This window comes from Melopsittacus undulatus, chromosome 9 (genome assembly GCF_012275295.1).
Source record: "Melopsittacus undulatus isolate bMelUnd1 chromosome 9, bMelUnd1.mat.Z, whole genome shotgun sequence".
Classification (NCBI taxonomy): Eukaryota; Metazoa; Chordata; class Aves; order Psittaciformes; family Psittaculidae; genus Melopsittacus; species Melopsittacus undulatus.
In genome coordinates this window covers 19176547-19189681 of record NC_047535.1, presented here as the reverse complement: position 1 = coordinate 19189681, position 13135 = coordinate 19176547, and the positions used below count along the sequence as shown (strand labels likewise).

The window sequence follows — 13135 nt, the reverse complement described above, 5'->3', positions numbered from 1 at the left end:
ACAGCAAGCTCATACTTCAGCATATGCCTCTCTGTGTTTACCTTAATGCCTCATTAGAAGCTTGAAAACAGGATTTCCCCATATTGATTTTGTTTCATATTTGCACTTGGAAAAGAAATCTGCCAAATTATCTCATCCATTTGACTATACGTATATTAAATTAAAAAACTGAAAACCAAAAGACAAACACACCCCCCCCAAAAAAAAAAAAAAAACAAAAAAAGAATCCTGAAAATATCGAGTGACCTGGATGCCTGCACATCATCTTAGTAGACAGGAAAGAAGAAAAAAACAACTAAAAAAAAACCAATCAAAAACCCCAAACCAATCCACATCACTAAGATCTCATGCTTTGAGTTTGGGTGTTTTGTTTGTTGCCATGCAGAAGAAGTGAATTAGATTTTCTGATATCCATAAAAATATTCATGTTGATTTATAAACATGTTAGTTTATAAACATGTTCATTCAGACTGCATTTTAGTTTCAGAAAGGCCCTTATCTCTTTGAAAGAATTAACCTACTCTCTTTTTTTCCAATACAGTAGAGTAATGCATTTGAGGATTAACATACTAATAATTCTTACTCAGCTTGAGGTATGGGAAAGGTAGTAACATTAGTAATATTCATCAGCAAAAGCAGATATGAGCAAAACTGAAGAACATGCATTAACAACACTAAAGCATCTGAAAGTTACAGTAAGATTTTGAGGCAGAAAGTGCCCAAACCTGTGGCACTAGAAAGCACTGCCCAATTCCCACGGTGGCCACTACAAGAGGTCAGATTCTTGACTAACAAACAACTGAAGTTAATTTATGTAGACACAATAAATATTATTCTTGATTCATTTATAGGATAGGAAATGTAACATTCAGAAAAACAGGAGATCAGAATGAAACTTGACAGTCACTAATCCTGTTAAAACAATTGATCTGCTCAAATTTGAGAACTGCAAAATACTTTTGCTACTAATGTGGCTGAGAAAGATCTATAGATCCCACATGTTCTGATGTAATTTCTAAATTGGAACCTATTACCTGAAAAAACAGACGTGCATTTTATGTATTTTATTTCTAATAAAAACTTCCTAAAACCGCTCAGATTTAGGTTAAAAATCTACATTTTAAAAGGAAACCTGTAACACGTAACACTAATAGAATTGGAAAAAAAATCATTTTCTTTTTTTAAACACAGGCCTTAAATGTTAAGCAGCTTTTCAGTTTAAGTTTTTAAGTTTAAGTTCTCCTTATAATTAAGGTCAGATGAAACTGCTTACATGAAACGAGCAAGCAAAAGAAACAGGAAGGCAGGAAACAATTTCAAGGTGAAGGGATAAAAGAATTACAGCATAATACTGGTGACCAATTTCACTGTTCAGCAAAACAGTAAACTGGTTCAGATGAAGCTATAAAATGAATTATATAATGGCCTGAAGAAAAATGGTTTGTTCTTATGAAATTGTCTCTAAGTATTTAAACAAATTGTCGGGGTTTAAATCCAGCTGGTAGCTAAGTACCATGTAGCTGCTCACTCATGGTCCCCCCTTCCTGAATGGGATGGGAAGGAGAATCAAAGGAATGTAAAACCCACAGGCTGAGATAAGAACACTTACTAAGTATAATATACTACTACTACCATCATTAATAATAATGATAAGGGAAACAACAAGGGGAGAGAATATAAAAATAAAAGGATAAAGGGAAAAAAAAAACCAAAAACCACAAGTGATGCACAATACAATTGCTCACCACCCGCTGACAGATACCCAGCCCGACCTGATCAGTGATCTAGGCCTTCCGTGTAACTCTCCCCAGTTTCTATACTGGACATAACGTGCTGTGGCACGGAATACCTCTTTGGCTAGTTTGGGTCAGGTGTCCTCTGTCTCTGTTTCCTCCAGGCTTCATGTGCCCCTCCTCACTGGCACAGCATGAGATCCTAAAATACTTGGTCAGAGTAAGCCTTCCTTATCAACAGCTAAAACACTGGTGTGCTATCAGCACTGTTCTCAGACTAAAGCCAAAACACAGCACTGCACCAGCTACTAGGAAGAAAATTAACTCTATCCCAGCCAAAACCAGAACATAAATGCTGACTTTTTAGTAGAATCACAAATACCTTACTCCATTGATCCTCAGGTCTCTTCAATGAAAACATAAAAATGTAGACAGTGTTTACATACATACAAGTAATTACATAATGACATTTTTTAGATATGAAACTTAGAATTTTTATGCAGTATTTACTAACCTTCTTGGATGAAGAACAAAATCCTTAAATGTATATGGTCTCTCCATACTTGGATTTTCTGTCTGGAATAAGACAAGTTTTTTCAAGAAAAATCTGTACCCAACACTTGAAGTTAAATAAAATTATCAGAAATTTACAGTGAGTTTCTTCAAAGGCCAGGTAACACCTTAAAATGTAAATTATAGCTTTAGGTACAGTAACAGCAATACCAGCTTTAATCTTAGTTATAAGACTAAATCCCCAGTTAATGAGAAAAATTACCTTTCAGTGTATACATATATTACAGTTTCTAAAGCACAGGAAAAAGCTGTTAAGCCTGCCATCAAGAAATACTGTCTCAATTTTCACATTTAAAATATCTGCCATAACTTCTCTTTCCTCCCTCAGTATTTTTAAAATATTTTTTACACAAAACACACGTAAAAAAACATTTCTAGCTTTAGGACTTGGGGATAAAATTAATCACAGAAGAATCTATTCCGGGAACATCTCCGTCCAAATTCACAACAGTGAAGCTGCTCAACAGAAAGAAGCACAGAAGTAAACTGACGTAAGTTTATAAATATACATTCCACAGACAGGTACAAAAACACACATGAGGGATCATTAAAGAAAACAAAGATACTTATTTTCCTGGTTGACAAAACTATTTATAATCCGTGTGAAGTTCTGCAGTTCTTACAAAACCATTTCATTTTTACAATACCATTTGTTCAGGAACATTTGTCAATCTCTTTCATGAGCCCTTTCCTCCCCTCTTTTTCCAAGCGGTTTGAAAATACTGGGGAGTAACTTTATGTGCTTGTTCATCAATACATTTTCACCATTTCAAGAAGTACTGCAGAATACAAGGGAAGACTTGCGATTGCTTTGTTTGTAGGCCTTTCATTTAAGAACAATGGTCATGATGCAATCTTCAAAGACTGAAGTAATAGTATTTTCAGGAAACACCTAATTTGTGTCACGAAGTGATTAGAAAGAAGTAAAAAACCCAGAATCTAAAGGTTAGACATTACTAAGGGAGAGATTTTAGAATTTTATTTGGAACTGTTGAAATCTGTTACGAAAAGCCCTATGATTAAGCTGTCTAAATTTTACCAAATAGGACAACTATTACATCAAATCTCAGAAACAAAATGCTCTCTTACATTTCAGACATCTTGGTGTAAGCCCTTACTAATACAATTTAGAAATACTACACTCAAGTTGAAGTGTTCCACCCTCACTGAATTAAAATGCAGATTTTCAACCTGCAATGATGTATGTGTTATACTGGTGTAATCCGCAAGAACAGGTCCTACACTTATAATATGAATTACCTCACAACTAAGGTAAATATTTCTTTGAAGTTAAAACTGATTTAAGGTTGTGGTTTGGTTTTGGGGCTTTTCCCACCCCACTCCCCAGGATTACATCATTTCTATCAACATAAATAGACACTGTGGAAATACATCAGAGGTGAGCATAAGATCATCTTAATCTAAGTTTTATAATTATTTCTTGACTTTACAAACACAACAGCTACCTCAGACTCAATGCTAGACTACACTTGGATTAACACATTCATGTTTTAGAAAGAGCAAAATCATCTCTGCCAACTATCTTACTTTGTTGATGATTTGCCCTTTATAAGTGTTCCCAACTGTCAGTGCTTCTTGTTATGAAGAGTCTGTATTTGCATAGTATCAAGCAAAACCAAAACTGCTTATAATAAAGAATTTATAAACTGATTTTATTTGTCCAAGATATATTTACTCATGTAAACAAAAGACCTTCAAAAAAACTCCACCTATATTTGGGCCAGTAAAGTAGAATGGATTTAGACGACAAGACTACGTCATTAAGAACAAAGAGTAATCAGGAAGATGGAAAGAAAGAGGAGAGAGGAAAAAGCCAGTGCTTGAGGAAAGGTGAGAAAATTGAGAAGATTGCCATGAAAACGGTTCAGTGAGGTTCTATAAATTAGTACATGCTAAGACAAAACAAACAAAAAGGAAATGCACCAGTATCTCTAAGTCCAGATAGTGCTGTTCAGCTTATTAATGGAAACTGGAAACACAGTCGGCCTTCTCCAGAGGGACATTATAGCCAGTCTTTCCAATCCACCTGACTGAGGCAAAGGAGTTAGTATGATCTCATATCCCAGTTACAACGGGAAACAAGATCTATCTGTAACTACTCCGGACACAGTTCTTACTGGAATGAAAGAACAATTGCCCTTGGAAAGGTTCTGCCATGGTTGTTATTTGGTCTTTAAGACAGCTGCTGATAAATCTGTTGGTATTTGTTAATGTTTTGAAACCTCAGAAAAAAAAAAATGAAAAGGTTTACTTATTTCAGCATTCTTGGGGATATTTCTTAAAGCTAACAATGTGCTTTGAAAAAGAAATATAAAACCAAAACCTAAAACCATATATATATATATATATATATATATAAAGAATGTGCAAAGCAACCCTAGCTCTATTTACCACTATTCTCCACTTACCCTTTCCTGCTTATAAGAATAAGGAATATTAAAAGTAAATGTATACTTTAACGTATTTTGAGAAATACAACAATAATTTCAGTCTCTTGTCTTCAAGACTGTTTCAAACCTTGCATTTTTATTCTTGAAAAAGCTACAAGCACTCCTAACTCCTGTAAGCAGCAGAATCGCAAGGTAACCTACATTTTCTGATGAATATCAGCACTAAAAAAAAACCAAAACCCTAACAAATCCACAAAAGAAAACCAAAACAGAAAACCCACACAGCAGGAGAATTTAATCACTTATATTATCAGTAGGGTTAACTTCCTTAGAAGACAAATACTGTTACATACAGAATCATTTTCCCTTTCACAGTTGTAAAACAAAAAGCAAACAAAAAATACAAACCGGTAACTGATAAAGAGGAATATCCACTTGCCCAAGAAAATCATCTCGAGTCTACAGAAAATAAAAACAAACAAAAAACACAAAAAGTTTAAAGTTGCAAAGTGTTTTAAAAACATTGTTCCAAAGCCCTGATAGCACAGTAATGCTTGCTAAGAACTTAAAGACACTCTTAAATTACAGACAGGAAGACTTCTGCTGTACAGAATGAGTTCTGATTGACTCAACACTAAGAGACCTGGACAGTTCAGCCTTCCTCAAAATAAATGAGGATTGAGAGAGCTGGGGGTAGAGATTTAGATAGGTTTTAAATCACACAGGATAATGCTAATCAAACAGGAGAGCCGTTTAGCATCAAGACCACGACCATCAGCATTTCCAGTAGAAACACTGCTGAAGGACCTTCCTCTTAGGAGCACCTGGCAATTTCTGTAAGCCTAGGCAGCTCTTTATAAGGCATACATAAACTTTTCTTTTTCTTTTCAAAATAATACAGATACTGATAAAAGTAAGAGAAAGCAAAAATAAGTTTCATTTGTGGTAAGTGCTTTGGAAGTTCCAGCAATTCCAATGGTCCCAAAGCCCAACAGCAGGAGCTTCAAGTCTGGCATTTTCTCTACCCCCCTGCCCGACATCCCTGTTGACATTTGAAAATGTACTAAATATCACCACATCCATGAAAAAATACCACTTGCCTACACACAGTGTGGAGTTCAGGTTTAACAACTAAAATCTGAAAGATTCTGCCCCGATTTGGATGCCTAAACTATCTGATAACAACCAGACTATGACTCCAGCAACTCTGCAGACTGATTCCCTCCAGCCTATGCCACTGTACCAGGGGAGAGCCTGACAATACCTGGTATCACTGTACAATTCACTTCTCATAATTTCTTTGGCAGGCAAAAATCAGTTAAGGTTTTAGTAATTCACGTAGGTAATTTCAGTATTTGCCAATAATCGCTGCCAACAGCCAAAGTACTTTACTTGACTCCTTACTGGAGTACTGAAGCATATGTTGTTTCAAGTTCAGTTGTGATCAGCCTTTGCAACCCTCTACCAAAACAGGAAAACGTATTACACGGGTCATTTAACATGAAGGCATATCGCTGCCTGCATGCTAAAATCAAGAGGGCATGAAATTTTTAAAAGGTATGTATAAGTCTATGGCATTTTTCAAAAGTCTGCTCTGTAACAAGACTGCATTTCTTTGCATTGGCAGAGTAAGAAACTGCAGAAGTCTTCAATAGTGTAGTCTGTGTATAGCCTCCGGGTTTCTGATCTTCCTAATTTTTCCAGCTAACAAAAGAATTGGTACCTATTCTTTCCTAAGTCTGTTGGTACACCACAAGCTTTTAATCAAACTTGTAACCCAAGGATCTTGATGGCCTTCTTCCACAAAAACTTTCCACTATAAGGCTCTGCATCTGACACCTATTCACTTCACCTTAGGGCCTCTCACTTCTCTTCTCGTACAACTATGTTTTTAGTTTTCAATGGCAATGTTCTAAAGTATTAAAGCTCCAGTCCACAGATGCTCATTTTTTGTCCCACTGATGCCATTCTCCATTCAAACAGCTCCGACATTAATGGCTACAGGTGTTTCTTGAAGCAGTTCTTTCTCCCTTAATAAATCTGGTACTTTTTTCTTTAGCTCTGTTCTCTTACATTTGTCCATTTCATCTTTAAATTATACGTGCATATGGAGAACCAGTATCTCACATCTGTATAAAGTTTTTATACCTCCAAAAAAGCACAACCAGTCTGCAGAGCTTGTCAGAGATGATAAGGTCCAGAAATCCAGAGATGCACATCTTCAGATTGAATTCATAGTGTGTATGTCTTACATTCAGATTTGAAGGGGAGTGGAAATAAAGACAAAATACTCACCTTTTTAGTTCACAAACTCATTCGAAATAGAAATCTACAACAGGTTTTCGTACCTGAGGAGTCCAAAGCTTCCCTGAACTACTGAGGGAAAACTTTCTGTATTATTACAGACCACAAGCTTCTGGAAAAATATAGCTATCATTTTTGCCTATGAGGTTCTTTTTAAAATGGCACAGCACATACCTTAGACATGTTAAAAGGCTTAGTATTTGTAAAGTTCTTGGCAATACTCAAGTGGAACATGCCTTTCAAATAAATTACTGGAATGTGGGACAAAAGTCTGCTGTATTTCAGAAAACCTCAGAACATTGTGTTTGTTACCAGCATTATTTTAGTACAGGCTCCACTCCTGTTATTCACTTTATTATTCTGCTGCCTCTCCTGCTATTTTTAGCAGAGCTAGCCTCAATAACCAACCTTTAACAGTACTTTCTCCTCCAGCCAGAGAGTAAAATCCTCCAGTGGAGGATTTTTGTTGACCTCCAAACAACTAACACATAAATCAGATAGCAGGAATGCTCTTTAGCAATGTGCCTCACTGTGACAAGCTGATTAACTGCCTTCAAAGAAGTGCCAAAGAACCTCTGAAACAGACATCGCACACATTAACAATTAAATGCCAGCGAAGCTGAAATTGTTTGGATCTCCATTTCATGAGAGCAGGCATCACAGTTTTTTCAAGACAGACAAGTGGGTCAGTTGTTCTTGTCAACTTCTAATTTCTTAACAGCCAGAGAACTCAAACTTTCTGCTTGCCAAACCATAAGTGCATAAACCTCAATTAATGATACAGTACACTAACAAAGAGGCCTTTTAGTTTTCTGATTCACTGGTTTAGTCTATAGAAAGTTATTAAAAACATGTGAGGACAGACATCTGTTGTATACGATCCATTTAAAGAACTGTAGTGCAACGCCAAAGTGAATGCTCAAAAAGGAAAAACAGCAAAAGTAATCCAGCCCAAAATTCATTTTCATCTATTTTAAGAATATATACTTAATATGCCTTAACAGTTAAGATTTTGGATTATTTTTCTGCAATTCCCATCAGAAACTGGATAGAAATAGATTTTTTTTAACAGACTTGCTTATCTGACTCACACACTTAAGAGCGGTACTGAGCACATTACCCACAATTCATCATTTATGGTTTAATCTCTACATTTATCAATTTATGTTTTAAGACAGTTAACTGAATTCAATTACTTTCTTAATTGCTGGATTCACCACAGGGCCTTCTGAAACAGCTCTTGTATAGGACCAGGGTGCTGAAATAAGAGATATTTTCTCTACCAACTTGTGTGACTGATTTTTGTTGGTATTAGTGCATGAATCAGAACCTAAGTATATTTCCAGTCTTTTTCTGACTAAACAGGCAGTGTGTTATGCCTAAGCCGGCCTTCACACAGAAATCTACAGCAGTATGGCCAAATGAGAAAGCATACAGCATTTACTGGAGGGAATATAAGTATCAATTCAAATTGAAAAAACAAACAGTGAACTGGACTATCGCTGCTTAAGAAAACAAGAGCTCAATAGACGCCTTATAAAACCAACATTCTTCTTGCTTAAACTCCCAAACATCAACATTAGTTACAAGCTTGATGAGAATGAAAAAAAAACCCAAATAACTTTTCTGAGCTACACTAGCAACTTGAAGCATTTTTCTTCTCATGCTGTGCTGAGCATATTCTTTGGTTCTCTTGAACTCTAAATCAAGAAAAGTGAATTTTCTTCCATAAAATACTGCCAGCATGTGCTATTCATCACGGGAAAATAACAGTTTCAAAAATGCAAAATTCAATCATCATGCTAAGATCTTACCAAGTTCTCGGATTCTAAAAGTAATGTTTCTATCTTGCAAAGTGACACAGCTTGATGCGTGGAATTCATTACCGCCTCATGTATTTTTAAGGGGGAGAGGTAGAAGGCGAGGAGAATATTTTTAATGGCATGTAGGCATTTCTTTTTAGTTGTCACCTATGGTCAACTGGGTATGACACTGAGACATCAGAACCCATCAGCATTTTCAAAATAGAGAAAATACGTACTGTTAGATCAACAGTTACTATGCAACACGTGTCTCTGCAGGACCTTCAGCCCTGCTGGCTGCTTCAACAGCAAGGTGTCAGCATAATATGCCTCAGCAGTTTCACCATCTGTTTCACAGACAGCATTTAGAAATGACACGCAAGTTCTCACTAATTCTGCCCTGCTTCAGATATTTTCAGGTAACTGCTTCTCTAAAAAGACCACAGCAAAAGTGTCATCTGTTTCTCCACTTATAGCTTACACTTTTTATATAGAACGAGAATCTTAGAAGTTCATATTTAATCTACAGTAATTATTACTCCACTGAGTGTTTGCTACTTTGAGAGCTTGTACTGTGCTTAAAAGCTCATTAACAAACCAAGTTCAGATGGCTTGCTTTCCCTTTTTCTTGCATACAAGGATTCTCACACAGGTAACAGGAAGACAGGAAGTTGTCTAATATAACCAAGCAAACTTGAGCACAGCATAGAGAACAAGTCAAAAGTTAGTAATGAGTAGATTTTATTCATCAGGAACTTGAGTTCCCTTTGTTTTATGGACATATGTGCCAAATAAGCTACCATATAAAAAAGCAGGAATATTACATTTTATGAAGAGCCAACCCATATTTGGCCTCCTGTGTTAAACCAAACCTGGAAAAAGTACTAGAAAACAGTATCAAATATTTAATTAGGTACTATTTCAACAAGCCATTTCCTGACAACAAGTCAGTTAACTTCATAGTAGCATAAACCAGAAAACTTCTGCATCTATTTGTGGAACCTTTTGTGCCAGGTCTGAAGACTCCAAATAAAGTTTGAAAACAAACTCATGCAGTAACAATTCCAGGTGCACTTCCACCTTCACCAGTTTACACTATACAGCTTAAAATAGTCAAAAACATGTAAACCTCTATCAAACATTAAGCCACATGTGTAATTTGCTCCCTAAAATAAACATCAGATAAAGCAGATATGACAGACGTTAACCTCTCTGGCTAATTAACACACCCAGCCAAAGGACTCATTACACAGACAGGTTTTTGTTATTCGGAGCAGGAGAGAACAAACAGGATATAAAAATAAAAAATAAAAAATAATTAAAAGGCAAACCTTTGCCTCTAAAATGCAGACAGGCAATCAGAGCATCTCTGCATCATGGTCTCACTCCTGGGAAGTTCATGAAGTCCAACATAGTGCCACATAGATAATAAATCACAGTGTGCCTGTAAGTCCTGAATATGTTGAAGGGTTGGCCCTGGCAGTACAAAGTAACTGACCCCTTCTAAGAAACTTCTGTGAACAGGGACCTACAGCAGGGCTGGATGCAGGGTGAACAGCCTCAACCTACTCCAAAGTTAGTCCAGCAGTTTTCAAAAGCGTTCTTAAAGTCTACTGTTCTGAGCTACTGCTGCTCCAAATTCAACATCAACACTAACTCAGGAATTCCCTGTGCCTTCACACCAGCACTCAGCCAGTGGCCACTGCCAGCCCTGCTGCAGTTTTCCATGCTCTTCCGTGCTCCACATGTGTCCTCAGCCACCACCAATCTGAACAGGAGCCCCGGGCCCTACCTACTGACCTCTTCCAGCTCCAAGCTTACAGCTACTGCTGCCAGCCCTAAATGCAGACAGATGACTGGGCTACAACAGACCTTCCTGGTTTGTTTTAAGCTATGCTGCGCTCAGGTTCTAAATCCTATCTATCCAAAACCTGTCTGTGTGAAGTGACCTTGGATGCCTCAACCTCTATGACACAAACCAACTACAACACAAATAATCCACCCACAACCACTTCACAACAAAAGCAGTATTACAATTGATTTCAGATAAGCTCAACATCTTTTACTAAAATTACATTACACTTTCCATGAGTTTTATTGGCCTGTAATTTATGAGATTTTAACCACTTTGGATTTGTCCTTTATAAGCTAAGTATTTGTCCCAAACTGAACTTTCTAGAAACAATGATTACTACAACTGGCTAAGACAGAAACTATTAAAAAGTAAGTAAAGTTCATGCTAAATTCTGGAAACCTTTTTCTTCAAAAAACCTTTGTGCTTTCATGTTTCCGAACAAGGTCTTCTGTCTTATGCTAGGAAAATCACAGATTGCCAGAGAAATCATCCAGGTCTAAAAGAATCCAGTTCTATGTCTCTTCCCACATTCCTCTTACTGAGTAGCTGCAGTGTCCCATTTGCATTTTAATATGCCCCAACTTCAATTACTCCAATTCAAGTTTGTATGTAATTTCAGTCAGGAACTTCCTGATTTCCTCCCTAAATTCTGCTTGCTTACGTTAGAGTTGATACCGTGGCCCAAGGTCTAAACAATAACCACATCTATCTGTAGACTCTTCAGTTTACCACAAACTGCCACAATGAAAGACAAAAGTAATGTACTCGCTTGAAATGGAGATTATTATGGATCCATAAACTAACACTGACATGAGCTACAAACATTTTATTGGCTGTATTCCCAAATAATCACATCCTGTTCATCACAGTGAGTGAGGAAGAAAGTTCACTCAAAACAAGAGACATTTAAGGGCAGTCCCCTTCAGACAAAGGTGAAAGTCAGTTGTAAGCAATGATTCCCCTGAAAACACCAGTCAGTTTAGCTTGCTTGCTTGCTCAGTCTCTGAAATTCAAGCGCTTCAAGGAAGATAAGAAAACACTGTTACAACAGAGCACACCACCTTCAGCCCAGGGTGGGAGGAGAACGTGAAAGAGCATTTCTACCATTTGATCCTAGGTGGCTGCAAGGGCTGAGCAAGCAACAAAGAGCCTTGTAGTGAGAATAATGTTCTGTGGAGCTTTGTATCCTTTCCCTAATAATGGCCAAGAGCAGATGCTGAACGAAATGATGAAAGCAGAAGTTATGAATAGTACTTCCTCTCATTTATTCCCATTTCTAATGGGTAAGGGGTCATAGATTTTCTGATCCTGATGTTAAAACGTAATTACGTAAGAACGTAATGCTCTTTGATGGACCTTTCTTCAGCTTATCCAGCTTCTTCCTGCAATCCATTTCTACTTTGGTATGTACAACATCTTGCAGCAGTGAGCTCAGCAACACATAAGAGAACACACTTGATTTATAAGAATGGAGTCTGTTTAAATTCACCCCCATGAACTATGGTTTTATAAAACTCCTTTCACACCACTTCGCTTAACTCCCCCGTTGCCCCATGCTAAGAAACCCTTGGCCTACTTCGTGTCTCCTCACATACAACTTATCCCAATCTTGTGACCACTCTTGCTATTTTTCTAGCTCTGTTACACATTTCCTAATTAAAAAAAAAATAAAAATCATGCTATGCACACGAGTGGATTTGTACAACTCCAGAAAGGTGGCTTTCATTTTGTTAGTTTATTCTTTTCCTAATAAATCCTAACCTTCTGTCAACCTTTCAATTGTCAACAAGATTTGAGCTGACATTTTCCGCAAGTCACTCACCATGGCATAAAACACTTCTGGCCAGTATGGGAGTGATTACCGTGCCTGCATCCTCAGCTGGTTTTCCATTGTGTGCAGTATTCCGCAATTATCAACACTGATCTTCAAATTGTCCTTTCTACTGTCTAGTCACTACCATGAGATTATCTGCAGCTTCAAAGGTGACAATTCTCACATTAGTTTTAATTAGCGGTCATGAACAAGGAAGAGTTTTATCTGCACTTTGTGTCTTGAGAGTATTTTTCAGAACTTCTGCTAAGGGTTCTTGTCAAATATTTTTACAAGCTCAGTGTCCTGCATTAACCAGATCACCCATCTTTGCTTAGCTTAAGACAAAATGTCCTTCTCTGAAAGCAGTTCTCCCTCTTTATAAACACAAAGCATGTCATGTGTCTACTAAATCTATTCCATGCACTCTTTCTTCCAGACTGGCCTGCTGCCTGTAGATGCCCTTCTGGTCAGTTTAAAGTGCCAGAATAATACTCACCTTCCTTTAGTAAGAAAATCTAATAGGTTGAAAGATTATTCATTATAGTTAGTATTTCAACAATTTTATAGCTGAGCTTCTTGACAGTTCTTGGGAGGATACCTGCAGGTGCTATTAGTTTGTTAGGACTTTTGTCTGACACTGTAAT

General features: G+C 37.0%; 1 protein-coding gene across 2 annotated transcripts in view; it reads right to left on the bottom strand.

The window, feature by feature from the left end:
• Window positions 1–13135, bottom strand: part of NEDD4 (NEDD4 E3 ubiquitin protein ligase) — a 58943-nt gene that overhangs the window by 20083 nt on the left and 25725 nt on the right. For both annotated transcript variants that reach the window (XM_034066191.1, XM_013128238.3), the window contains 2 exons: window positions 5126–5176; window positions 2248–2309 (listed from right to left, as the gene is read on the bottom strand). In XM_034066191.1, coding sequence (XP_033922082.1) covers window positions 2248–2309; window positions 5126–5176 — 113 coding nt within the window. The remainder of the gene's footprint in view (window positions 1–2247; window positions 2310–5125; window positions 5177–13135) is intronic.